Raw genomic sequence first — 24,734 nt, 5'->3', positions numbered from 1 at the left:
CGGGTGTCAAACTCGATTGCATCACATGATGTCACGTGATGTATCGCAAGGTTTTGTGCCTTTGCAGAACCCAGGTCTGTGTGATGTGTGGTTGGACCATGGGCCGCCAGGTTGACACCCCTGCTCTAGCTGAACTAAGAGACTATATGTACAAGGCTATATCTTCTGCTTATTTATTGTAGACTAACAGCAATGCTAAGTGAACTTTGGGTTTCTATTGTATTTCTATGCTAATAAAACATTGAGGCATACAGAACAGGTAGTCCTCAGCTTATGGCTGTAATTGGTACCAGAGTTTCTGTTATTATGTAGGGCAGTTGATAGTGGCCATAATATTGGTGAGTCACACTCAATATTATGGCCACTATTTATGATCAATTTTGTGACCCAATTTTATGACTGATTTTATCCCCACTTTTGCCATGGATGTTAAGTAAATCACTGCAGTAGTTAAGTGAATCCAGCTTCCCCCATTGACTTAGCTTCTTGGACGCAAGCAGAGAAAATGGCAAATTATGACAACATGACTCCAGAGCACTGCAAACATTGTTAAATACATGCCAGGTGTCAAGCACCTGATCTATGACTGTGGCAATGCTGGAATGTTACAAGTACAAGGACCAGTCCTAAGTCATTTTTTCCCAGTACTGTTGTAACCTTAAAGGATTGCTAAACCAATGGTTGTAAATGGACTACCTGTATATACTTCGGCTACAATAGATACAATTTATTGGTATGCAGACTGTTTCAAATCCAAACATTTTGAGATTGAAATAGATCATTTTACTGTTACCATACTGGTGTTTCATGCTTAGAATATTTTCAGGATCCTCAAAGCAGAATTGCATCGCTACCAACAAGACTGGGGCAATTACAAGGTTATAGCATTGCAAATTTGAAATTTACACATATACACTGCATTTTATATTGGCCTCAATTGATTTTCAACATGTGTATGTTACTGATCAAGTACTGAAAATTCTATTTTATATGTTTCTTGTTTCCAAAGGTTGGAAGAATCATAGAAGAATATTTCTGGAATGAAAAACAGAATTTTACTGTAGAAGTCCAGCAGTTACCTGAAGAGGAATGGGATATAACTGAAGCATTAATTGAAGAAATAAGTGGAATATCCATTCAACAAAGGGGATGCACTGTTACTAAATCTGTAAACTCTGATGCTTCTTCAGCCCTCTCTGCTCTATATGTGGCTCTATTTGCAATCGATCTTCTATCTAAGACAGGTTTTTAAGCCATACTTGTAAATCACAGTATGTTTGCAGATAGAAAAGAATCATGCACAAACGCAGCAGTCTAATATATTCAAAATGAAAGTTGTAATCTGATAGCCATATTTGAAAGGAAGTTTACCTGAGAATATCAATTTATATTAGGTATTTACTACTTGCATTCAATTTTCCATAACTGCATTCACACAAAACTCTAAATCATTTGTAGTTTGGCTTAGTGGACTGTTCAAACTTAGATGTCAGAAACCATTACAGTTATTAAAATAATCACTAAATATAAGGAGAAAAAGAAAAATTAAGGAAAATTAGATTTGCAGGTAGTCTCTGACATAATGACCATTTATTTAACAACCATTTGAAATTGAGAACTGCTGAAAAAAGTGACTTATGACCAATCCTTGCACATACATTCAGACTGGATTTGCTTAATGATCTTGTGATTCATTTAATGACTGCAGCAAAAAGATCATAAAATTGGGCAAACATATTTAACAACTACATTGCTTAGCAAATAGCCAGTTCCAATTATGGTTGGAAGTGGTGGACTACCTGTATATTATTTCAATATAAAATTAAATGTCCTTAAACTTATTATTAAATCTAAACCAAAAACATACAGCCCCATCTTCTCATTTTAGAATATAAGACATTTCAGAAATGGATAAAGAATTGCATTTTAAATCTAGTTATTACATTAGTGTAATTAGCTGTATGTTACTTCTGTCACAATCTCACAATCTATCTTTCAGGCACCTTCTCCTCAACTTATGTTTGGAAGAGAGGACTTGCACAACTGTTACTGGCAAATATAAAAGAACTATGATAAAATTAAAATAAACTGTAAAACAGCACCTATAGTATGAACCACATGACTACAGAAATCATTTCTCCCCATATTTAAACATTCCTTTAGACCCAGATCAGTATCACAGCCATTAACTAAAATTATTTTTTCTTTTAATGTTAAATTAAATAATGTTTCATTTTAAATAGTCATGTGAAAAACATTTTTCACTCTAGCATTTGTCAATAGGTCATGGAAGCATAACTATCAAGCAGCTACATTTTTATAAAAAAGCAATTCCATGGGGTGGCTGCATAACTAGATGGCTTGGAGTAGGAGATTGAAGACCCTCCAGGGTCAGCCCTGCTTTCACTGTTTCTTATTCCTTTTGTTTCATAATCCTATTATATTTAATATACTGTGGAAGAGAAACAAAATTTCATTTAAAATTATCAAACTATTTCAGACAAGCTCAAGGAAGCAGGAGACAGAACCTACACAAATAACCTACACTTGCCTTCATTACATTTTCACTTCACAGGAGCTAGGGGGAGGAGCAACTGCCTGTGAGGGGGGAGTCTGAGAGTGAGTACAGAGGAGAAAGGTAGCGCCCTGTGTGCCTAATGGCACGCGAATCATATAAACCAAAAATAGCAATAATATATTCAGGGTTAGTGCACTTGAGATTGTGATTTTATTCTATTTTAAAATGACCAGCTTAGTTCAGTGTAATACTTGTTTTGCAGCTGTCTTTCACAATACTCTTTTCAAATTTGGGTACTGTCCTCTTTGTAAACAAATTAGTAGTCTACGTGGACAGATTACCGATCTAGAATCACTAATCTGTGCTCTCCAAGCAGAAATTAGGTGCCCAATTCAGCCATTCCACTATATTGAGCTGCCACACCATCAATCCCCTCACAAAGATCCTGCAGGAGAAGGGCAGTATGGACAACCGTGGGATCTGGCAGGGTGAGAGCTGTGAACCATAAACACAAAGCTTTTGCTGTGTCCCAGCGTAACAGATATAGTGCCCTTGCTGACCTTAATAGAGACACTAAAGTGACAGGTCAAGCTAGCTGTGATACTAATAACTCAAATAAGCAGGGGATTGTGAATTTACTTCGGAAAGGGGAAAGTGTGAACCAGGTATAACACATCGGTCAACAAGAAGAGCATGGAATCCAAAAAGAGAAGTCACCTTCTGGTTGGTGATTCAGTTGTAAGGGATGTAAATTTAGGAAAAGATATGAAGGTTTTGAAAGAGGTCAGGTATCTGCCAGGTGCTACTGCCAGCAGAGACAAGAGGCATATTCTTAAGATAGTCAAGAATGCCAGTAAGGACTGTGATGTTGATGCTATCATACATCTTGGCACAAATGATCTGTCCCAAAAGGATGTACTTTCTGTGCATAATGATTTCCAGAGCTTGGGGTATAAACTTAGTAGTATAGGTTGTAGGCTTATCTTTTCAGAGGTTTTACCGTATATAAGGAACAAAAAGGGAAAGGCCAGAGTGTAGCAGAGTTTAATGTGTGGCTAAAGGAGCGGTGTAGAAGGGAAGGCTTTGGTTTTATTAGTCATGATGTCTAGAACTGGTCCAATGAAGAACTGTACAAAAGAGATGGACTGCATCCATCAAAGAAAGGGACTGGGTTACTTAGCAATAAATTCATAGATTTTCTGGATAAACATTTAAACTGAACAGTGTGGGCAGAGAATTAATTGATACAGAACATTTCTGTCCCCAGCAATCCAAAATTAATAGGGCTATCAGTGCATGTAACATAGATGTCTGTGCGAATAAGATTATCACCCCTGCTGTCAACCAAAACCAAGCATTTAATAGTGAGTGCCATACCATGTGCATTAATCAAACAGATGGCAAGAAAGTAGGGGCAGTCAGGCACAACACAAGTTATGTAGACAATAAACATAGGGTCAATCAAAATTGACTCAAATGTCTATACACCAATGTACAGATTATGAGGAATAAACAGGGTGAATTAGAAATTCAAGTAAATGAGGGCAGATATGATATTGTTGCCATTACGGAAACTTGGTGGGATGAAACCCACAAATGGAACATACAACTAGAGGGATATAAATTATTTAAAAGAAATAGACCACATAAAAGAGGAGGTGAAGTTGCACTATATATAAGAAATAACCACATTCCTACAGAAATAGAGCACAACAATGATGAAAATTATCTTGAATACATTTGGGTCAATATTAAAGGGGGGGGGGATGACATTGCCATAGGTCTATACTATAGGCCATGTCAGAATATTGCCTGCTTATGATGCACCAGAGACTAGAAGGGGTTAAGTCTTTACAGATATCACATGTGACTATATCAGCCAATGAACTCTTTTATTGGACTCTTACCCAGAAACCACTTGGACATCTTCCCTGTTTTTTCTCTCTCTCTCATCTATCTCTCAGCAACACAGCACGTGAACTTATCTCTCCTCTCAACATCTGAGTCATACAGTTAGGGTAAAAGGTGGAACAGGACACCCTGTTCATTATTGTATGCATGTATATATTTTGTAAATAATAAAACAACTTTTGAACCTGAAGCTGTATTGACCAAATAACTTCCTCATAGAACCAAATGAGCACGACCATCAATATATATCTGACAGGCCACCCAACCAAACAGAGGAAGTAGATGAACTTTTTGCTAGTCAGCTAACTAAGATATGTAGGAAGCACATCACAATAGTAATGGGGGATTTTAACTACCCTGACATCAACTGGGAGACAAACTCTGCACCAAGTGGAAGATCCAACAGGTTCCTAACAAACCTAGCAGACAACTTTATTTTCCAAAAAGTAGAGAAGGGAACAAGGGGATCAGCCATACTGGACTTAATTCTCACTAACAGAGATAAAATGATAGAAGGTGTTGAAGCTACAGGAACCAAGTGATCACGCAATATTGGAATTCAACATTATGCAAACACAAGTAGTAGAACAAAGTCAAACTAGAGTCTTGGATTTTAAGAGAGCTAATTTCAATAAATTTAGAGAGAGCTTGAGAAGGATTCCATGGATGAGAATCCTCAAGAGGAAAACAACTCAAGAAGCTTGGGAAATTTTGAAAAGTAGATTATAAAAGCCCAGTCTAGCACAATACCAATGAAGAAGAAAAATAATAGATTTCAAAAGAAACCAGCATGGCTACATTTCTCTGACAAATTGAAAGACAAAAAGACAAGTATAAAAAGTGGAAAGAGCGGCAAATAACTAAGGCAGAATATCAACAAATAGCATGAGCCTGTGAAGATGGAGTGAGGAAAGCTAAGGCTCACGATGAACAAAGGCTTGCGACAAAAGTAAAAAATAACAAAAAAAGCTTCTTCCAACATATTAAAAATAAGAAAAAAGTCAAAGAAACAATTGGCCCATTGCTGGGAGAAAGTGACAAGAAGGTGACAAGGAACAGGGAGAAAGCAGATTCATTCATTTTTTGCATCTGTCTTCATCCAAAAGGAAAAAACAGTCCAACCTATCAAAAACAGCACTACAAAAAACAGATAATTAAAAAAACAGCTTTCCTATATAATCTTTCAGTGCAATAACGTATTGTACTATTTATACTGTGATTTGAGTTTCTTGTTTGATCCACAAGTTGAATTAAACTAAATTTATTTAATCAAGGATTACTGAATAAACTCAATTGGTTGAATTGTATTTTGACTTATGATTCAAGAATCAGTTTATATATTACAATCTGCATGTAAAATTGAATTATGCATGCAGTTTCTTGCCAGAAGTTAAAATTATAAATCTTGTCAAATTCTTACAGAATTAGCTTAAGAATCAGCACTAATTTGTAAACAAAAGAAAACCAGGTCCAAATCTATGTTCCCTTTCAGGTGTGTGTGTGTTCACATATGCATGCATATGCTTACTATTCATCACCTCACCCATTAAAAAGTCTTCACAAAAAATATGTTACTCAAAATAATAATAATAAATTTAAGCTCCATAAAACTTCAATTCACAAAGAGTCCTGCACAAGCTCAGGTTCAGGTTCAGGTTCAGTGCAACAGCCAGTTGATGGAAGACCTTTCCACTGAGATAGCTAGCAGGCAATCCTTTCCAAGCTGATCTGTTCCAGAACAGCTGAGTGAGGGACATGGCAAGATGTGCACAAGAGTGCTTCCCTCCTCATGCCATAAAAGTTGAATTCATTTTCCTCCTACCCTCCAAAACAGGTTTACAATAATTAATATCTGATATGCTTTGGGCAACAGAACATCCATTAACTTCATAAAACGTTTCAATTTTAAATTGAATAATAACATTTAAATAAGTTCAGAATACATCTAGAGAAGAAAGAATGGGGGAGAGGAATGAAAGCGAGGAAACTATTTGAATGATTTTTAGTTTTTTTCTTCCTTTTTATTTTTTTTTAAATTTCCAATATCAAATTTTTAAAAAGTTTAAATGCTTACAGAATACTGTTTGCAATTATTAATTAACAGTGACTAACGAAAGAATACGCAGTGCTATAAAACTTTTGAAAGATCAATTTCAAATGCTTATGGCGGAACAAGTTACAACAAACTTACAATATGCGAAGCATAACACATTTTGTAACGCTAATAAACCGGGCAGATGGTTGGCTTACACATTGAGGAAAAAACAAAGTATACGGACTATTGATAGTATTGATATTGGAGGGAAAGAAATCTTTCAACAAAAATTAATTAAAGAAGCTTTTGTGGACTATTATACCAAACTATATGCCAAAGAGGAGGTGCAGAATGGACTTATAGAAAAATATTTAAACGATAAAAGAGTTACAAAAATTACTGATCAACAAAAGGAAAGAATGAATTATCCTATAACAGAGGAGGAGATAATAGTAGCAATTAAACAGTTAAAAATAGCCAAAGCTCCTGGCACGGATGGTTTGACCGCAGTGTATTATAAAACTTTGCAAGCTGAAATGGTGGGACAACTCAGAGATTTATTTTGCAATATTCAACAAGGGGGTAAAATACCCCCATCATGGACAACTGCTTATATATCTTTGATACCAAAAGAACAAGTCAGTCCTAAAAAACCAGAGAATTATAGACCAATATCTCTTTTGAATACAGATTATAAAATCTATGCGAAAGTATTAGCCAACAGGTTAATGCCAGTAATCCAAAAGGTGATTCATGATGATCAAGCGGGATTTATCGAGGGCAGACACATGAAGGATAATGTAAGGCAAGTAATAGATTTATTGGAATATCTTGAGAAGAATAAACAGATTCCTGCAGTGCTGGTCTTTCTGGATGCAGAGAAGGCCTTTGATAGAGTGGATTGGAATTTTCTATTAAAGACTTTAAAAAAGATGGATTTTGGGGATCAATTTATACAGGCGATTTCAGCAATTTACCAAGAGCAAAAGGCACAGATCATTATTAATGGAAGTTTGACAACAGAGTTTAAAATTGAAAAAGGAACAAGACAGGGATGTCCGTTGTCCCCACTTTTATTTATTCTAACACTAGAAGTCTTGCTAAATACAATACGGGACTCTAATATCTTGAAAGGTATAATGATTAGGCAAGAGGATTACAGAATAAAGGCATTTGCAGATGATCTGGTTGTTACCCTATCACAACCAATGGAATCAATAATCCTGATGAAGGACATTATACAAGACTATGGTAAAGTTTCAGGTTTTAGACTGAATCCAAAAAAGACTAAAATGATAGCTAAAAACATGACACAAGATCGTAAACATGAGCTTGAAAGAAGGGCAGGTTTTGAGACTGTACCTAAGGTAAAATATCTAGGAGTTCAGGTTGCAGAATCAAACATGAAATTGTTTCAAAATAACTATGAGGTGTTGTGGCGAGAGGTGCAGAAAGACATGGAGACTTGGAAAAAGCTGCAGCTGTCTCTACTTGGAAGAATAGCGGCAGTTAAGATGAACATTTTGCCAAGATTTCTTTTTTTGTTTCAAATGATTCCGGTGCTTAAAAGTGATAAACAATTGAAAGTCTGGCAAACTGGACTCAATAAGTTTGTTTGGAACGAGAAAAAGCCGAGAGTGAAATTGAAAATTATGCAAGATGTTCCAGAAAGAGGAGGTCTTAAACTTCCAAACCTACAGTTATATTATGATGCAGCAGCTTTAACTTTTAACAAGTGATTGGTTTGGAAGTAAAAAGGCTGGAATATTGAATGCAGAAAGTTTTGATCTTGAATTTGGATGGCATGCTTACTTATTTTATGATGACAAAGTAGATAAAGTATTTAAAAGTCATATACTTAGAGATTCTTTGATGAGAGTTTGGAAGAAGCACCGACTCAAATGGGATTATAAAATACCGCTATGGCTGGATCTTGGTCATACTTTGTGGAATACAAATATAATGTCACTCGGGGGGTTTTTATACAAAGAGGTTCTTTTTACAGATGCGGGCAGATGGCAGCTGAAGACATTGCAGACACTGTTGGACGAAGGGATTAATTTAACTTGGTTACAATATAATCAATTACAATTGAGATGGAAAGAGGACCAAAAAACTGGTATTATGTTGCACGAGGAAGAATTGGTTAGACATATAAGAGAGAAAGGTCCAATGCATATCAAAAGGCTTTATAATGTTTTGCTAGAAAGGGACTCAGAAACTGAATTAGTTAAAGACTGTATGATTAAGTGGGCACAAAATTTTGAAGAACCAGTGATGTTGGAAACATGGGAAAAAATTTGGGTTCAGAATGTTAAATTTACACAGTCGCAGAACCTGAGGGAAAATTTCTATAAAATATTTTATAGATGGCATTTAGATCCCAAAAAGTTGTCATGTATGTACCCTAATGTTCAGCCAAAATGTTGGAGATGTGAATGTTTGGATGCTACGTATTATCATGTTTGGTGGACCTGTAGGAAAGTTAAGGCTTTTTGGATAAAAATTTGGTGGGTCATGCAGAATGTTTTGAAGAAAAAAATTCAATTTTATCCACAACTGTTTTTATTGGGTATAGTTAAGGGTTTTACATTGGGTGAAACAAAATTGATATTGTATATGATAACAGCAGCAAGATTGTTGATAGGTAAATACTGGAAGAATGAAGCTTTGCCCACTATTGAGGAATGGACTTTGAAGATGGCCAGTTTTGCAGAGATGGCGAAGATTTCAGCATACTTAAAAGATTGTTCACAAGAGACTTATGAATGGGAATGGAAAAGGTGGATAGAATATGTTCAGAACAAATATCAAACTAGAAAGTATCAAATAGCTTTTATTTGAAAATAATGTATTAGAAATATTTTAATGTAATGAGGTAAAGAGAAAAATTATACAGGGGAGGGAGGGGTTCAAGTTTACATATAAGTGTCATATTAAGGGTTGTTTTTTTTTTGTTGTTGTTTTCTTTTTACCAGTTATGAGTATAGTATAGGGAAGTCTGGGGGGAGGGGAGGGTTAGGGAGGTTGGGAAGTTTGGGGGGGCAGATGGGGGGGGGAAAGGGGTGAAAATGTAATTGTAAAACTTTTGCAATAAAAACAAAAAAAAAACAAACAGTGACTAACAAATTTAAATTATAATCTGCAAGCATATGCATTCGGTTCCAGTTTGATGTAGAGGTTAAGAGACCAGGCTAGAAATCAGGAGACTGTGAATTTTAGTCTCACTTTAGGCATGAAATGAGCTGGTGACTTTGGGGCAGTCACTTTCTCTCAGCTCTAACAAGAAGGCCCATCAGCAGGTCATAAGAAAGTGAGGGAGCAGCAGCATAGATCAGAAGAACACTGGGTGAATGGCACAGGCCAGGAACACTGCAAGGGGGTACCTTCCTTCTTTCCCCTTCCAGCAGGTAGATGAGTGACGGTTGCTGGGTGGGGTAGGGAGCAATGAATTGCAGACTAGCTGGAAAACACTGAAAATGAAGATTATGCAACTGCAGCAGCAGCTCAGCAAAAGCCAATACACTAAACCAACTACAACTTTCATACCCTCAAGAACCATAAATCCCAGATTTTCGACACTTTCCCATTTGAGATACCTTGGTTCAAAAACTGTTGCACTATAATGCATTGTTTCACCCAGTTGAAGGTCACAGCAACAAGATGAGGGGGAAACTAACACATAAGAATTAAGGGATATGCACACCCCCAAAATTTATGATTAGTTTTGCAGAGACTACAGGTCACAAAGAAAAACTGTATAGTATGCAGGATTGAAGAAGACTGAAGAAACAAAGTTAATGGGCTATATCTCAAACATTACAACAAATCTTTGGCATAAAATTCTTTGCTTTTTGGAAAAGTGAATCTATAAATCCCTTAATTTACTAAATTTATTTTAAGAATTCTAGAATTATATATTTAAAACCAGCTAGTATAGTCATAACAATTCAAAAAAGTAGTGGTCCATAGAATCGCCAAAACTCGAACACAACTAAATGAAGAATAGCATAATCATTTAATGAATCATTTAATGAAAATAAGGACATGATAGCAGTGTTCGGATATCTCAGGGGCTGCCATAAAGAAGAGTTAAGCTATTCTCCAAAGCACCTGAAGGCAGGACAAGAAATAATGGATGAGGACAGAAGCAACCTAGAACTAAGGAGACATTTCCTGACAGAACAATTAATCAGTAACTTGCCTCTAGAAATTGTGAATGCTCCAACACTGGAAGTTTTTAAGAAGAGATTGGACAACCATTTGTCTGAAATGGTGTAGGGCTATGATGGCAAACCTATGGCACAGGTGCCACAGGTGGCACGCAGCGCCCTCTCTGTGGGCATGCAAGCCTTCACCCCAATTCAGCTCTGCCATGCATGCGTGTGCCCCTCCCACCAGGCAGCTGGTCATTGGGTCTCTGCCGCCTATGCTTGGAGGGGGCGTGTACAGGGCCACGCACGCGCATGTGCAGGGGGTTCGCATGCAGGCGCAGGGACAGGGCGCATGCACAGGGATGTGTGCATGCATGGGAACCGGGGCACATGCACGGCGGGCGCACATGTATTGCATATGCACACGCACGCTTTGGGCACTCAGTCTAGAAAAGGTTAGCCATCACTGGTGTAGGGTTTTTCAGCTGGGTTTCCTGAGCAAGGGGTTGGGACTACTAAACCACTAGAAGACCTCTAAAATCCCTTCTAACTGTTATTCTGAAGAACTATACAAGAAAGATGTTAATCACTGTAGTCATTTCTTCATTTGTAATGTTAGTAATTTAAAATATAAAATGTTAAAAATAATAAAATAAAATAAAATAAAATAAAATAAAGAATAAAGCTTCAATCCTACACAGTTACTTAGATTAGAATGCACTCCCCCCCACCCAAAACACGGATAAAATGCATCTTATCTTGACACAAAAATGACAGCATCCTCAAAAGCGTTTAAAAGATTGCAATACGCCCAAAGCCCCTTAGATGCGATGGATTTCAATCCCCTGCCAGCAATTCCTTTTTATATCCCGTTAGAAAATACAGATGTCAGGGGGTGAGCAACGGCAACGTTGCATTGGGGGCTTTTAAGAATTCTCCATAAGGGAATGTGTTCCCCAAATCCGCAACTTTTAAGTTGTGTGGATTTCAACACCAAAGTCCATAGGTCTTAGGTCTAGGGCAGGGGTCAGCAACCTGCGGCTCTGGAGCCGCATGTGGCTCTTTCACCCCTCTGCTGCGGCTCCGTCACTCAAAATATGCGTCACAACCGCCAATGTTTGACACCCACCAGCATGAGATTTATTGAGCTTTTCAAACCCCCTCCCCCCAGGCCAACCATGAATAAATCCAAAAGAAGAAAAAAGTTTCAGAAGAAAACAGAATGTTTAATTGAACTACATAGGCTAGTTTTTGTGGCTGCCCAAGAAATAGTCAGGCACTGGAAGGGTTTTGCGGCTCCCAGTGTTTTCTTTTCTGTGGGAAATGTCCAAATGGCTCTTTGAGTGTTTAAGGTTGCAGACCCCTGGTCTAGGGGACTAAGGCCCAGGCTAGAAACAGGGAGACTGTGCCTCAGGTTTGGGTGGACTTTAAGCCACATTTCCCCCCCCAAGATCTCTCAGCCTGTGACTTCTTTCTCACCTCACAAGGTTATCGTTGTGAGGAAAAGAGGAGGGAAGAATACTAAAAATGCCGAGCTACTTATAAAGGCACGATAAAAAAAAAAAAAAATTAAAATTGTCAAGTTGCCAAGATTGCTAATAGATTGCCAAGCACGGCTAATAAGGAGATCTCGCAAGGACAAAGATCTATTGATCTACTTATTTAAAGCGCTAACACCGCTGCCCTCCCTCCCTCCTCGCCTCAGGGCGAACACCCCACCCGCTTCGCCAAGAGAGCGAAAGTGGGCGGAAAGAGTTGCCTCCTTTCCTTTTTTTTTTTTTAAACAACGGATCTCCTTCCACGAGGATGCTGGGAAGGCAAATCCATCCGCGTTCTTTTCCCTCGACCCGCCCCTCGGCGATCGGCTGGTCGAACTTGCTTCTGCTTTCCCGGCGTGCCCCGCGATTGTTGCTCTGTCACGGTCGCCGCCTGTGCGTGGAAGACGGAGCCATGAAGCAAGAAGGCGGGTCGAGACGCCGCGCCGGATCCGAAAAGGCCAAGCTGCCCCCCGCCGAGCCCCCACAACCGCCCCCTCCGGCAGCCGATGTGGAGATGCCGGAGGAGGCGCCTCCGGCCGAACCTGCTTCGGCCGAGAAATCGCAGCGCGAGCTCGACGCCGTCACGCTCGAAGGTGGGGGAGGGGGGGCAGAGTAGCATCGTACGCGAATGAGGTGGAGCGTCAACGGCCAGAGAAGTGGAAAGAGGGCGGGGCCTGGAGTGTCCCTCCTTCCCCCCCACCATTCCCATCGGGGGTAGGGTGGGGGGGGGTGTTGCAGGGGCTCCAGTTGGTCGGGTTTTGGGGGGTGGAATTACGGTTTGGAAAATGGGGTTGATTAATAGAGTGGGATTGTTTCTTGGGGGGAGGGGAAGCAAAAAAGTAAATTACAGAAGTCTTTAAAAGCTACAGAAGCGTCAGGGAGGATGTGAGGTACTGATAATATAAGCCAGAGGCCTTCAAACATGGCAGCTTTAAGACTTGTGGACTTCAATTCCCAGAATTCTCCAGCCAGCTCATTCTCTCAATTGTCTCATTCTGGACTGCCAGAAAGAGAGTGAGAAACACCGGTTTAAAAGATACTGAAATCTGCATTATGACCTAGAAACCAGTATCCATCATGGCGTAATTCATAGTCGCTGCAAACATTTTTCCACATTATAAACAGTTTTGATAGGAATTTGAGTAAGTTTGTTATTAGTTTAAAATAGCACCAGAATTATAAAACAGTAGAACATTGTTATATTTTAGTGACTTTGTGTAAGTTTTTGTTGTATGAATATTAACTTGCTGTAATCAGTGGTGGGTTATGCCACATAGCCACATGTTAAGTCATCTTTATTGAGCTTACTTTGTTTATTATCCAATTGCAGACATCAAAGAACATGTGAAGCAACTTGAGAAAGCCGTATTAGGGAAAGAACCCCGTTATGTCCTACGTGCCCTCAGAGCTTTGCCCTCCACTTCCCGTCGCCTCAACCCCAATGTGCTCCAGAAAGCCATCACTGGTTTTTTCACATCTAACAGTGCTGTGCGGGACTTCCTCATCAGCTTCCTGGAGGAGGCAAGTTCAGAGGAGGTTGAGGTGGGAGATAGGCTGGGTATTTCCACTGAATTGGCATGTATTATCTCTGATTGTCAGGCCCAAAGAACCAAGAACAACATTTCAAGTTACTTTTGAAAGTTCCTTTACTGTTGTTCACCAACAAACAAAATCTTGCCAGACTTAAACAGCTACCTGTAATAATTAATACTTTCTGAAATCCAAGGGAGGATCCCATCTTGTTCTCCTCCTGTCCATCAGATATTTCAAGCTCCTTAGTATCTTTGTCATTTGGAAAAGAGCAGCCTCTCCCTCCTGCTACAGATTACATTCCACCACCCTGAAACTTTTAAGGATGTTGAATTATGGAAGTGGGAAAAATGATCTTAAGCCATAGGCTTTTATGAGAAAGGGAGTAAAATGTCTATTTTTCTTTCTTTCCCTCCCCTTTTCTCTCTTTTTCTTTTTTCTTATCACTCTAAAGCCTATGGACACAGAAGTGGACCTACAGTTCAGACCCCGTACAGGGAAGGCAGCTTCCACTCCTCTTTTGCCGGAAGTAGAAACATATCTCCAATTACTCCTGGTCATCTATTTGATGAATAGCAAACGCTATGAAGAGGTACTGGACTGACATTCTATATGCGTTGTTTCCTAATTGAAAGCAAAGATTTGCCAGAGATAAGATAGACTAAGAGGATGAAAGAAAGCAGGGAATTAAAACAGGAAAATTAGGTGTTATCTAATACTTTCCACACATAACCCAGCTATATACAGGACAGTAAATGTATTAGCAAGGGAGAAATGTAGAAATGTATTCATTAAGAGGGATATTGCATCTTTTGAAGATTTTAATCCATAAAATTGGATCAGGTTTATAATCAAATAACTAGTGATAATTTTGCACAATTGTCTTTGATACTGGTCCCATCCCCTCTTCTTATTTGTTGGGTTTTGCCACACTTCTTCATTCAACATGCAAATTGTTTTTCCCCAAAGCTTATGTGAGTGAATTTTGTTTGCATATGTGCATAGGATCCTCATGTCCAAATGAATACATTATTGATTTTTTTTACTAAAATGATTTATGAAAGGTTTTAAGAATAATCTTGTGCTTTTGCATACCTGATAAGAAGTGTATAAGTTGATCCATACTTAATGATATTATGTAAAACTTCCTTTGGAGCCTTACATGCTTTTCACATTATTTTCTTTCTTCAGGCCCAGAAAGTTTCAGATGATTTGATGCAAAAAATAAGTCCTCAAAATCGCCGTGCCCTTGATCTAGTGGTGGCCAAGTGTTACTATTACCATGCTCGTATCTATGAGTTCTTGAATAAATTGGATGTGGTCAGGAGGTAAAATTGGAAGTATCTGGATGTTACCATCATCTCTCCCGCCCCCGCCCCCCCACTCCTTTGCACTTTCTTGGTGACATAACCTCTCTCCTTTTCCTTTTAAAGTTTCCTTCATGCTCGTTTAAGGACAGCAACACTTCGTCATGATGCAGATGGGCAGGCTACTTTGCTAAATTTGCTGCTCAGAAACTACCTTCATTATGACCTTTATGATCAGGCAGAAAAGCTGGTCTCCAAATCAGTGTTCCCTGAGCAGGCAAACAATAACGAATGGGCCAGGTACCTTTACTATACTGGTAAGAGGAAACAGCTGATCTTTTTTTATATAAAATACCATACTCTGTGCTTGATTATAATTATCAGGGGTGTGCTTATTTATTGTTTTTGACCATGAAAGCAAAACAGAATGACTTAGGTGTATTAATTTATTCTTAGTAAAAGCAAAATAAATTATGTAAACTAAGATTTTCTGTACTCTTCTCCTTGAAGAATAGAATGCCCTCCTTTATTGTCCATATATGCTCGCTCTTATTTCTTTAACTGTGAGAATTAGAAACATTTAAAAAGCTATAATTCTTATGATGTTTCTGCTATTGACAGAGATATCCATATTACTTTTGGATTTCTTTCAAGCAATATTGGGCTTAAGAGTGCAATAACTGGGAAGGGAACAATAATTTTGGAGTGTTTACTTTCCAATTTCTTTAACTTCTCTGAAACCTAAGAATTTATATTTGCCCAGTAATTTCTCTGGACTAATTACTATAATGGTGTCTTGTAAATTAATTTATTTTAATTAAAACATTCAATTATAAGAAACTCTTTTCCAAGGAGGTAATTTGTCTTGTATTTAATAATAAAAATAAAAATCAACAAAGAAAAATTAAAAAGTCTAATGTAAATATTTATGCTATGTAGGGCTACACAGAGGCAGTTGTCTATTCTTTTGGAAAAAACAGTTCATTTGTTGGATTGAAATCTTCTGATTTCCAGTGAACACATAAGAGTATTAAACAAGAACATGAGAAAATAAATGCCAAACATCTCTCTGGCGCAGAAATAGGAAGCTTTTGACATGTTATCAAAATAAGGTGGTCTTGATTATGTGATGCCATTAAAGCAACACAGTAGCTAAAAAACTGGTGGCATGATTCCTTACCATTTTATGATATAAAATACAGATAAATTATAGTATATATCCTAAAACAAAATATCAATTTACCTACCATGGTCTCAGTCACTAAAGCATTAAAAGCAACTACAGGTAGTCCTCGAGTTATGAATGTAATGGAGCCTGCCAATTGCATTCATAACCCAAGGATTCGTTGGAGTGAATCATGTAAAATGAACATGAAAATTCCCTGCTTTTGCCCATTCATTTGTTAATCGAATTCGTGGGTCGTTAAGTACACATGAGATATCTCAGAGTGGGGAAGGCCAACAAGGGCCTAGTGATGGAACAGGCCACCTGCTTAAGATCACCCATGGCCTCCACCGACCCGCTGAGATACCTCATGCTCTCCACAATTGCTTCTCCCCACCACAGGGGCTCTCCACAGCCATTGGGCCTGTGGAGACTCACCTAGCCAGCTGTCTCCTCTGCCACGGTTTCTTTGCCTGCTTCCAGTGCTCAAAAGCAGAGCGGTGAGAGCAGGAGAGAGTGGGACGAGCGTGTCCTGCTTGGCTTCTGTGATTCACCGAAGCTGCCCACCACTTCAGAAGTGGCAGGCAGCCTCAGTCAGTCTCCCAAACGCTTCCAGTCTTGGCACAGAAAAGCATTTGCATGCTGAGGCTTTGAGGCAGTGAAATTGTATTGCTTCAAGCCTCCCATCCACTTGCAAATACTTTTCGTGTGAAGATTGGAAGCTTCTGGGCACCATCATCACACAACTTCAGGCACCCATTCTCTGCAAAAGCAGATGATCACGGCTCCCAACAGCTTCCAGTCTCGGTGCAGAAAAGTATTTGCAAGCTGATGGGACGCTTTGAGGCAGCATGATTTCGCTGTGATCTCACATGAAATTTCAGAGGTACAGCTATTGAAATGTATAATAATCATAGTGCCTGTTCATTTGCCTCAAGCTATACTGGGAATAGATAATAGCAGGATTTCTTGTGTTAAAATTTTCCCTAGAATTATTACAACAAAGCCCCCATTCGATTGAATATTTTTCCTTGAGAAAATATTCTTGATTTCTATTTCTAGCTTAGTGATACAGTACAAATTCACATCACAAAGGGAAGGGGGGAAATCTAACATTTCAAGGTAGCCTTATTGTGAACATTTGCCCTAATCTTTCTTAGCACTAGTTTTTTTCCTTTCCAGGTCGTATCAAAGCCATCCAATTGGAATATTCTGAAGCTCGGAGAACTATGACAAATGCACTGCGGAAAGCACCCCAGCATACAGCTGTTGGCTTCAAACAGACAGTGAGAGTTTATTCCTCCAGAGGTGCTGTGGCCTGGGGATGCATGCATTATGTGGCTACTAACTGAACAACTGCTGTATTATTGTATCCCTGATTTAGGTTCATAAGTTGCTGATTGTGGTGGAATTGCTACTCGGTGAGATTCCAGATAGACTGCAGTTTCGGCAGCCGTCTCTGAAAAGATCTCTCATGCCCTACTTCCTTTTGACACAGGGTAAATATTATTATTATTGAGGATCATACCTAACAGTTCTTAGAAAAGATGTAGGGCTATTGGCTTTTAGTTTTAAAAAATTGGAGTGCAAGCAAAAAAATATAAAACTCTTTGAGTCCCTGGTGGAGGAGTTCACAGCAAGTTTAAGTAAACTTGTTCAGATGCCTTGGGAACCATGGAAATTCATGCTAAATGGCCAGTAGTCACAATTGTTATTAGTAGTACATTTGCCTAGACTAATGTATTGATAGTACCAATTTCTGGAGTTTAAGATTACTTGTTTCTCATTGTTACTGGCAATGGGAAACCAGCAGACTGCTATAGAGTCCAAAAGAGAGGAAGCCTTGTTCTAGCTGCTGTGATTCTACAGACATTATATGGAAAAATGATGAAGTATATGAGGTGTTGATTGTATATATACTTCCCTTTACTCTGATAGTGGGTAAAAGTTGCCCAGGTATGCCAAAGAAACCGCAGTTTTTAAAACAATGTCATGATTATGTCTGCTACAATCAAATGTATGTGATTATTCCCTCAAAGTTTCTCATAGTTATAACTATTCATTGCTTATATGCAGTGTGTGAACTTGAGATAAAAGGTCAGGTATTAAATCACAGACTTTAAAAGAACCTCAAGAACAAGTATACACACATCCAGGTGCCTAAATCCTTCACAGCTCTTCAATTTAATCCTCTCTTGTATCCCTTTGACAGCTGTTCGGACAGGAAATCTAGCCAAGTTCAACCAGGTTCTCGATCAGTTTGGTGATAAATTCCAAACCGATGGAACATACACCCTCATAATCCGGCTAAGACACAATGTGATTAAAACAGGTAAGAGACAATTAATTCCTTGTCATTTTCCTTCTGGTGGTAACATGGACTTTAAAATTCTATCTAGGAAATCCATCTGTTAGTGACATGTTCTCCTTTTTCTTTCTATCTTTCCGAAGATAGAACTAATTCCTGCTTTTTTGAATGTTCCCTTTGAATAGAAAGAAAAATCACTATTACTTGTCTTCGCTCTTCTTTTTTGACCTTTGTGCTCCCTCATACCTCTCTCTCTCTCTCTCTCTCTCTCTCTATATATATATATATATATATATAGAGAGAGAGAGAGAGAGAGAGAGAGAGAGAGAGAGAGAGAGAGAGAGAGAGAGAGAGATGGACATTGGTTTTATTTTACCTCTTAATGCAGGTGTTCGCATGATCAGCCTTTCGTATTCACGCATCTCCTTAGCTGATATAGCTCAGAAGTTGCAATTAGATAGCCCAGAGGATGCTGAATTCATTGTTGCCAAGGTAAGGGACTGTACAGTTTACACTCTTCCAAACATAGTGTTCAAAATCCACTGCTGATTACTTTAGTTTTTAATACCTGGCATCACATTATGTTTTTGGCATTAATATCATAGAATTGAATAATATTCCTTCCTTTCCATTAGCAGACCACATAAATCTTATTTTCCCAAACAAGCGGTGAAAAGCTTTCTCTGATACTTCTTTGCCTTGCTCATCTAAGTTGCCATTGGAGGGCCACCTAACTTGTTGTGCCTTGATTCCCAGGCTATTCGGGATGGTGTGATTGAAGCTAGCATTAACCATGAGAAAGGATATGTGCAGTCAAAGGAGATGACTGACATTTATTCCACCCGGGAGCCTCAACTTGCCTTCCACCAACGTATTTCCTTCTGCCTCGACATTCACAATATGTCTGTCAAGGTAAGGCAAGGATTGTCAGTGTTTAAGGACACACTTCAGCCTCCTAGTCATCCAATGATGACATCACCTAAAGGAGAAGTATAAATTTTTCTCACACTTTGGGGGTGGACTTTTGGAGTGTAAGGGATGGCAGTCTCTGCCCCCACGCTTCAAAGAAATAAAAAACCACAAAGCTTAGAATTTGGTCGTTTTGCTGTAGTTTAGGGTGTCAAGGAACTTCCTGCAAGCCGTATGAGATAAAAGATGAAATGTGCATCAGAATTCCACAAGGGGGCTTCTGAGTGTGTAATAATGTCTGAACAAGGTTGAAAAGAAGGGAGCTTTGATTCTCCAGTTAATATCATCAGTAGTTTGTCAAACATCAATGCTTAAAGCGGTTTAAGATCTCTAAAGGCCTATGTACTGTAAGTATTAGGGGATTTTTTTCAGATGTGGGGAAGGCAGGGAACTCTCCAATTCTGGGAAGAAATTATGGCAGACAATTTGGTTCCTGTCACTAAAGACAAAGTAAGGAGATATATGTAGGATTTGACCACCAGTTTCAAGTGGAAGAGCTAGAACATTTCCCCTTTGAATTGTTCTTTTGTACCTTTGCCTCTGCTATTGAAGAGGAATATGTGGAATCTTCCTGTGAGCTTTCTTTTTGAAATTTACCTTTAATTTATTGGTGTTTGCTCTTTTCATTTTCTCCCATTTCTAGGCTATGAGATTCCCCCCAAAATCTTACAACAAGGATTTGGAGTCTGCAGAGGTAGGTTTCCTGTTAATCATACAGAAAGCTCCTTAGTTGGGGCGTTGTTTTGCATAAGTTTGGGACTGGCAGTCTTACTGAACTAGGTCCCATTACCCACTAGGTAATGGCATTAGAATACTGAACACGAAATTGTGTAAGATTTAAATACAGAATGGTTTGTTGTAATATCTTAAACTTGAGTTGTGAGATTTCAAACTTTTAAAAAATTAATGTTTAATTTTGATATCATCTAGAGCCGTGATGGTGAACCTATGGTATGCGTGCCAGAGGTGGTATCCAGAGCCCTCTCTGGACACAGACGCCATTGCCAGCTGCTCCTTCCGGGTTCCGGCATGCATGTGCACAACAGAACACAGAAGAGCAGCTGGCCACTGCGCGCATGCACACTCCATTTTCAGCACTCGGTGCTGAAAAGATTAACCATCACTGGTCTAGAGCAATGTTACTCATCCTTGATCATTTTAAGATGTGTGGACCAACTCCCAGAATTTTCCAGCCTGCATGGGAGTTGAAGACCACACATCTTCAGTTGGCCAAGATTGAGAAACAGTTATCTAGAAGTGTGTGTGTGTGTGTGTCAATTCAGATCAAATATCTCAGAAATATTTGAAATGCAATTCTCTTGCAGTTCTCTCTCTGCAGTATGTGAGCCATATGGGCAACTTTACAAGAGGTGAAATAATAGCATCTTTTAATGGACCTTGTTAAAAGCTTATATATATATAATTTGCAGTGAAATTCAGTTTTGCTGTGTAGCAAATAAATGACACTAAATCATACTGTGACCTTTGTTTCACAGGAGCGCCGGGAGCGTGAGCAGCAGGATCTAGAATTTGCCAAGGAAATGGCAGAGGATGATGATGACGGTTTCCCTTAATGCTCTGTAGGGATGACATATTTGTTTGCAACAGTTTTTGTTTGTTTTGTTTTGTTTTGTTTTGTTTTATTTTCCAATGCAAAACTTTATCTATTGTCTGAAAACCAGAACTTGCCTTCTTTCCATATTCTGCATGTTGGGGGCGGTACACAAAAAATATATATCCTCTAGCTGCTGCCGGAAGAAGACCCAGGACCCCAGATTAAAGGGTTAGTCCTTGCTCCTGAACTAAAGATCACTGTGGTTTTCAGTCATAAATGTTCCCTATAACAGACCAGACTAATCCAGTGTTGTCTTTACTGGAGTTCTCCTCCAGCTGGCAAAGTAATTTCAGTGACAGATATTTGTCAAGTTTTGTTTAGGACTTTTAAATAAAAGTTTGAGGAAAATAAAATGCTTCTTAAATTGAATTCAAATTTACTCAGATCTAACAATGGAGTCACTGGCAATATAGGAATTCAAACTCTTATTTTTTTCTCTTATTGATATTGGTATGCCTAAAAATATCCTATTTGATAATAAAATTTTAACTGTTACAGGCAGAGGAATACAGTCTGAGCACCAATTATCAAAATTCATTTGTTCATTCATTCAAAATACATTACTCCAAATAAATCCTGTTAAATGGCACCAATTCCAATATCAAAGAATATATTACAAGGATAGCAAAAAATTGTCAATCCATTTATCTGGAATGGGAAAAGACCTAGAGTTAATTTTTTAAAAAATACAAGGTTCAAAACATAGAGGTCTTGATCGTCCAAATTTAAAATTTTATCATACAGTTACCTCATTATTAACAGTGTGGGGAAAAATCATCAAATAATGGAACAACAGTATGCGAAGGGTTGATCTAGCCAATGGATTCCATAGATATTTATTGTATAGACTCATGGAAGAGGACAAAGTGATAAAAGCATGAGAATTTCAGAAAGAAAGTAATAAGCCCATCATTAGCCTCTCTGAAGCGCTTTCATGCTTTCCCTATTGGAGATAATCTTGTAATGAAAATACAATTATATATGCAGATAGGGCTTATTCAAACTATGAATAGATTAAATTCTTACACAGCAAGAATTACTCAATGAAAATTGGAATATATTATGAAAGATTTACCCAGATTTTGCTGAAAGGATAAAATCTGATTTTTAGAATGGGGAAAAGGGATTAAAAATGACAGTATTTGAAATGTTTATACAAAGTCACCAGCATCATTAGAGCATATATAAATTCCTACTCCAATATGGCAATCAATAAAAAATGGATAAAATGGATGTAAAATTTAAAGAAACTACACATCAGTGGGGGAAACTACATGAAAGCTTTAAAATTCACTCCCAATTTACAATCTGAAAGAAAATTTATAATATTTTATGAATTATATGCAATTTAATTTCCAAGATAGATAAATTATTCAGTAACAAATAAGTGTAAATGCTGTGAAGGAACATTTTACCATGTTGTATGTTGTTTATGTTTATTTGATTTATATACCGCCCTACTCCCAAAGGACTCAGGGCGGTGAACAGCCACAGGATAAAAACACATAAATACAAAATTTAAAACTGAATAAAACGAATTAAACAATTCGGCCGAAGACAGATTTAAAACACCCAAATAAATTAAGAACAAATTAAAATTTGCGTTTTAAAAAGGGGAAAATTAGGCCAGGCCAGCCTGATGGAATAAAAAGGTCTTGAGAGCACGGTGGAAGATGCGTAGATCCGGGATCCTCCGTATATCCGGGGGGAGCTCATTTCAGATAGTAGGTGCCCCCACAGAGAAGGCCCCCTGGGGGCCGCCAGTCGACATTGTTTGGCCAACGGCACCCGGAGGAGCCCCTCCCTATGAGAGCGTACCGGCCGGTGGGAGGCTACTGGTACCAGCAGGCGATCCCGTAGATAACCAGGTCCTAAGCCATGGAGCGCTCTAAAGGTGGTAACCAAGACTTTGAAGCACACACGGAAGACCACTGGGAGCCAGTGCAGTTCGCGTAGGAGAGGTTACATGGGAACGCCATGTCACTCCCATAACCACCCGCGCGGCCGCACTCTGCGCCAGTTGGAGCCTCCGGGTGCTCCTCAAGGGGAGCCCCATGTAGAGAGCGTTGCAGTAGTCCAGGCGGGAAGTGACAAGGGCATGAGTGACCATGCGTAAGGAGTCCTGATCCAGAAAGGGACGCAACTGGTGAATCAGGCGAACCTGATGAAAAATCCTCCCGGTCACGGCCGTAACATGCTCTTCTAAAGGCAGCCGTGAATCCAGGAGGACGCCCAAGTTGTGAGCCCTCTCCGTGGGGGCCAGCGATTCGCCCCCAATAGTCAGTGATGGCACCAACTGACTATATCGGGACATCGGAAACCACAGCCACTTGGTCTTGGATGGGTTGAGCCTGAGCCTGTTTCTCCCCATCCAGATCAGCACAGCCTCCAGGCACCGGGACATCACTTCAAGGGCATCATTGGGGTGGTCCGGGGTGGAGATGTACAGCTGAGTATCATCAGCGTACTGATGGTACTTATTTATTTATTTATTATTTATTTATTAAATTTATATACCGCCCTATTCCTAAGGGACTCAGGGCGGTGAACAGCGAACGATAAAAATACATTTAATACAAACGTTAATAAAAAACCAATTAAAATATACTAAACACTCTGGTCCTAGATAATTCAAGACATCCCAGTTTAAAATAAAATCAAAAAGCAATATAAAGGGAAAGTTAGGCCAGCCCAGCCTGCTGAAACAGGAATGTTTTGAGGGCACGGCGGAAAGTGCGCAGATCCGGAATCTTCTGTATCTCTGGGGGGAGCTCGTTCCAGATGGTGGGTGCCCTCACAGAAAAGGCTCTCTCCCTGGGGGCCGCCAGTTGACATTGTTTGGCTGACGGCACCCTGAGAAGCCCCTCTATGGGAGCGTACTGGGCAGTGAGAGGCTATTGGTGGCAGAAGGCGGTCTCGTAAGTACCCCGGTCCTAAGCCATGGAGCGCTCTAAAGGTGGTAACTAAGACCTTGAAGCGCACCCGGAAGACCACAGGGAGCCAGTGCAGCTCGTGTAGGAGGGGAGCCACATGGGAGCGCCATGCTGCTCCCATAACTACCCACGCGGCTGCATTCTGGACCAGCTGGAGCCTCCGGGTGCTCCTCAAGGGGAGCCCCATGTAGAGAGCATTACAGTAGTCAAGGCGTGAAGTGACGAGGGCATGAGTGATCGTATTTAACGAGTCCCGATCCAGAAAGGGACGCAACTGGCGAATCAGGCGAACCTGATAAAAAGACCTCCCGGCCACTTCACCCCGAAACCACAGATGATCTCGCTCAGTGGCTTTACATAAATGTTGAACAGAAGGGACAAGAGGACCGAGCCTTGTGGCACCCCACATATGAGGCGCCTCGGGGTCGACCTCTGCCCCCCTGCCCACACAGACTGCGACCGGTCAGAGAGGAAGGAGGAGAACCACTGCAACACAGTGCCCCCCCACCCCTAACTCTTCCAACTGGTGCAGCTTGATATCACAGTCGATGGTATCAAAAGCTGCTGAGAGATCTAATAGGACCAGGACCGAGGAGCAACCTCTGTCCCGAGCCCTCCAGAGATCATCAACCAACGCGACCAATGCCGTTTCCGTGCTGTACCCAGGCCTGAAGCCCGACTGGAACGGATCCAGATATGTCGTTAAATCCAGGTGCTGGGGGAGCTGTCGTGCAACCACACTCTCAACAAC

At 39.6% G+C, this 24,734-nt stretch overlaps 2 protein-coding genes across 6 annotated transcripts in view; both read left to right on the top strand.

The window, feature by feature from the left end:
- Positions 1-4,619, top strand: part of GSDMA (gasdermin A) — a 37,769-nt gene extending 33,150 nt beyond the window's left edge. For all 5 annotated transcript variants that reach the window (XM_087892181.1, XM_060691658.2, XM_060691657.2 and 2 more), the window contains one exon: positions 1,010-4,619. In XM_087892181.1, coding sequence (XP_087748307.1) covers positions 1,010-1,252 — 243 coding nt within the window. In that variant the 3' untranslated portion in view covers positions 1,253-4,619. The remainder of the gene's footprint in view (positions 1-1,009) is intronic.
- A 7,914-nt stretch (positions 4,620-12,533) lies between these two features.
- Positions 12,534-21,403, top strand: PSMD3 (proteasome 26S subunit, non-ATPase 3). The gene is made up of 12 exons (XM_034415801.3): positions 12,534-12,749; positions 13,487-13,677; positions 14,141-14,278; positions 14,878-15,014; positions 15,120-15,310; positions 17,341-17,444; positions 17,543-17,657; positions 18,371-18,490; positions 18,855-18,958; positions 19,223-19,378; positions 20,079-20,129; positions 20,932-21,403. The coding sequence occupies exons 1-12, from the start codon at positions 12,569-12,571 to the stop codon at positions 21,007-21,009; spliced, it is 1,566 nt and encodes a 521-aa protein (XP_034271692.1). The 5' UTR covers positions 12,534-12,568; the 3' UTR covers positions 21,010-21,403.
- The last annotated feature ends 3,331 nt before the right edge of the window (positions 21,404-24,734 follow it).

The sequence above is a fragment of the Pantherophis guttatus genome, chromosome 4 (assembly GCF_059756535.1).
Source record: "Pantherophis guttatus breed Tessera chromosome 4, ASM5975653v1, whole genome shotgun sequence".
NCBI classification, from domain to species: Eukaryota; Metazoa; Chordata; class Lepidosauria; order Squamata; family Colubridae; genus Pantherophis; species Pantherophis guttatus.
This window is presented reverse-complemented; position numbering and strand designations above follow the sequence as displayed.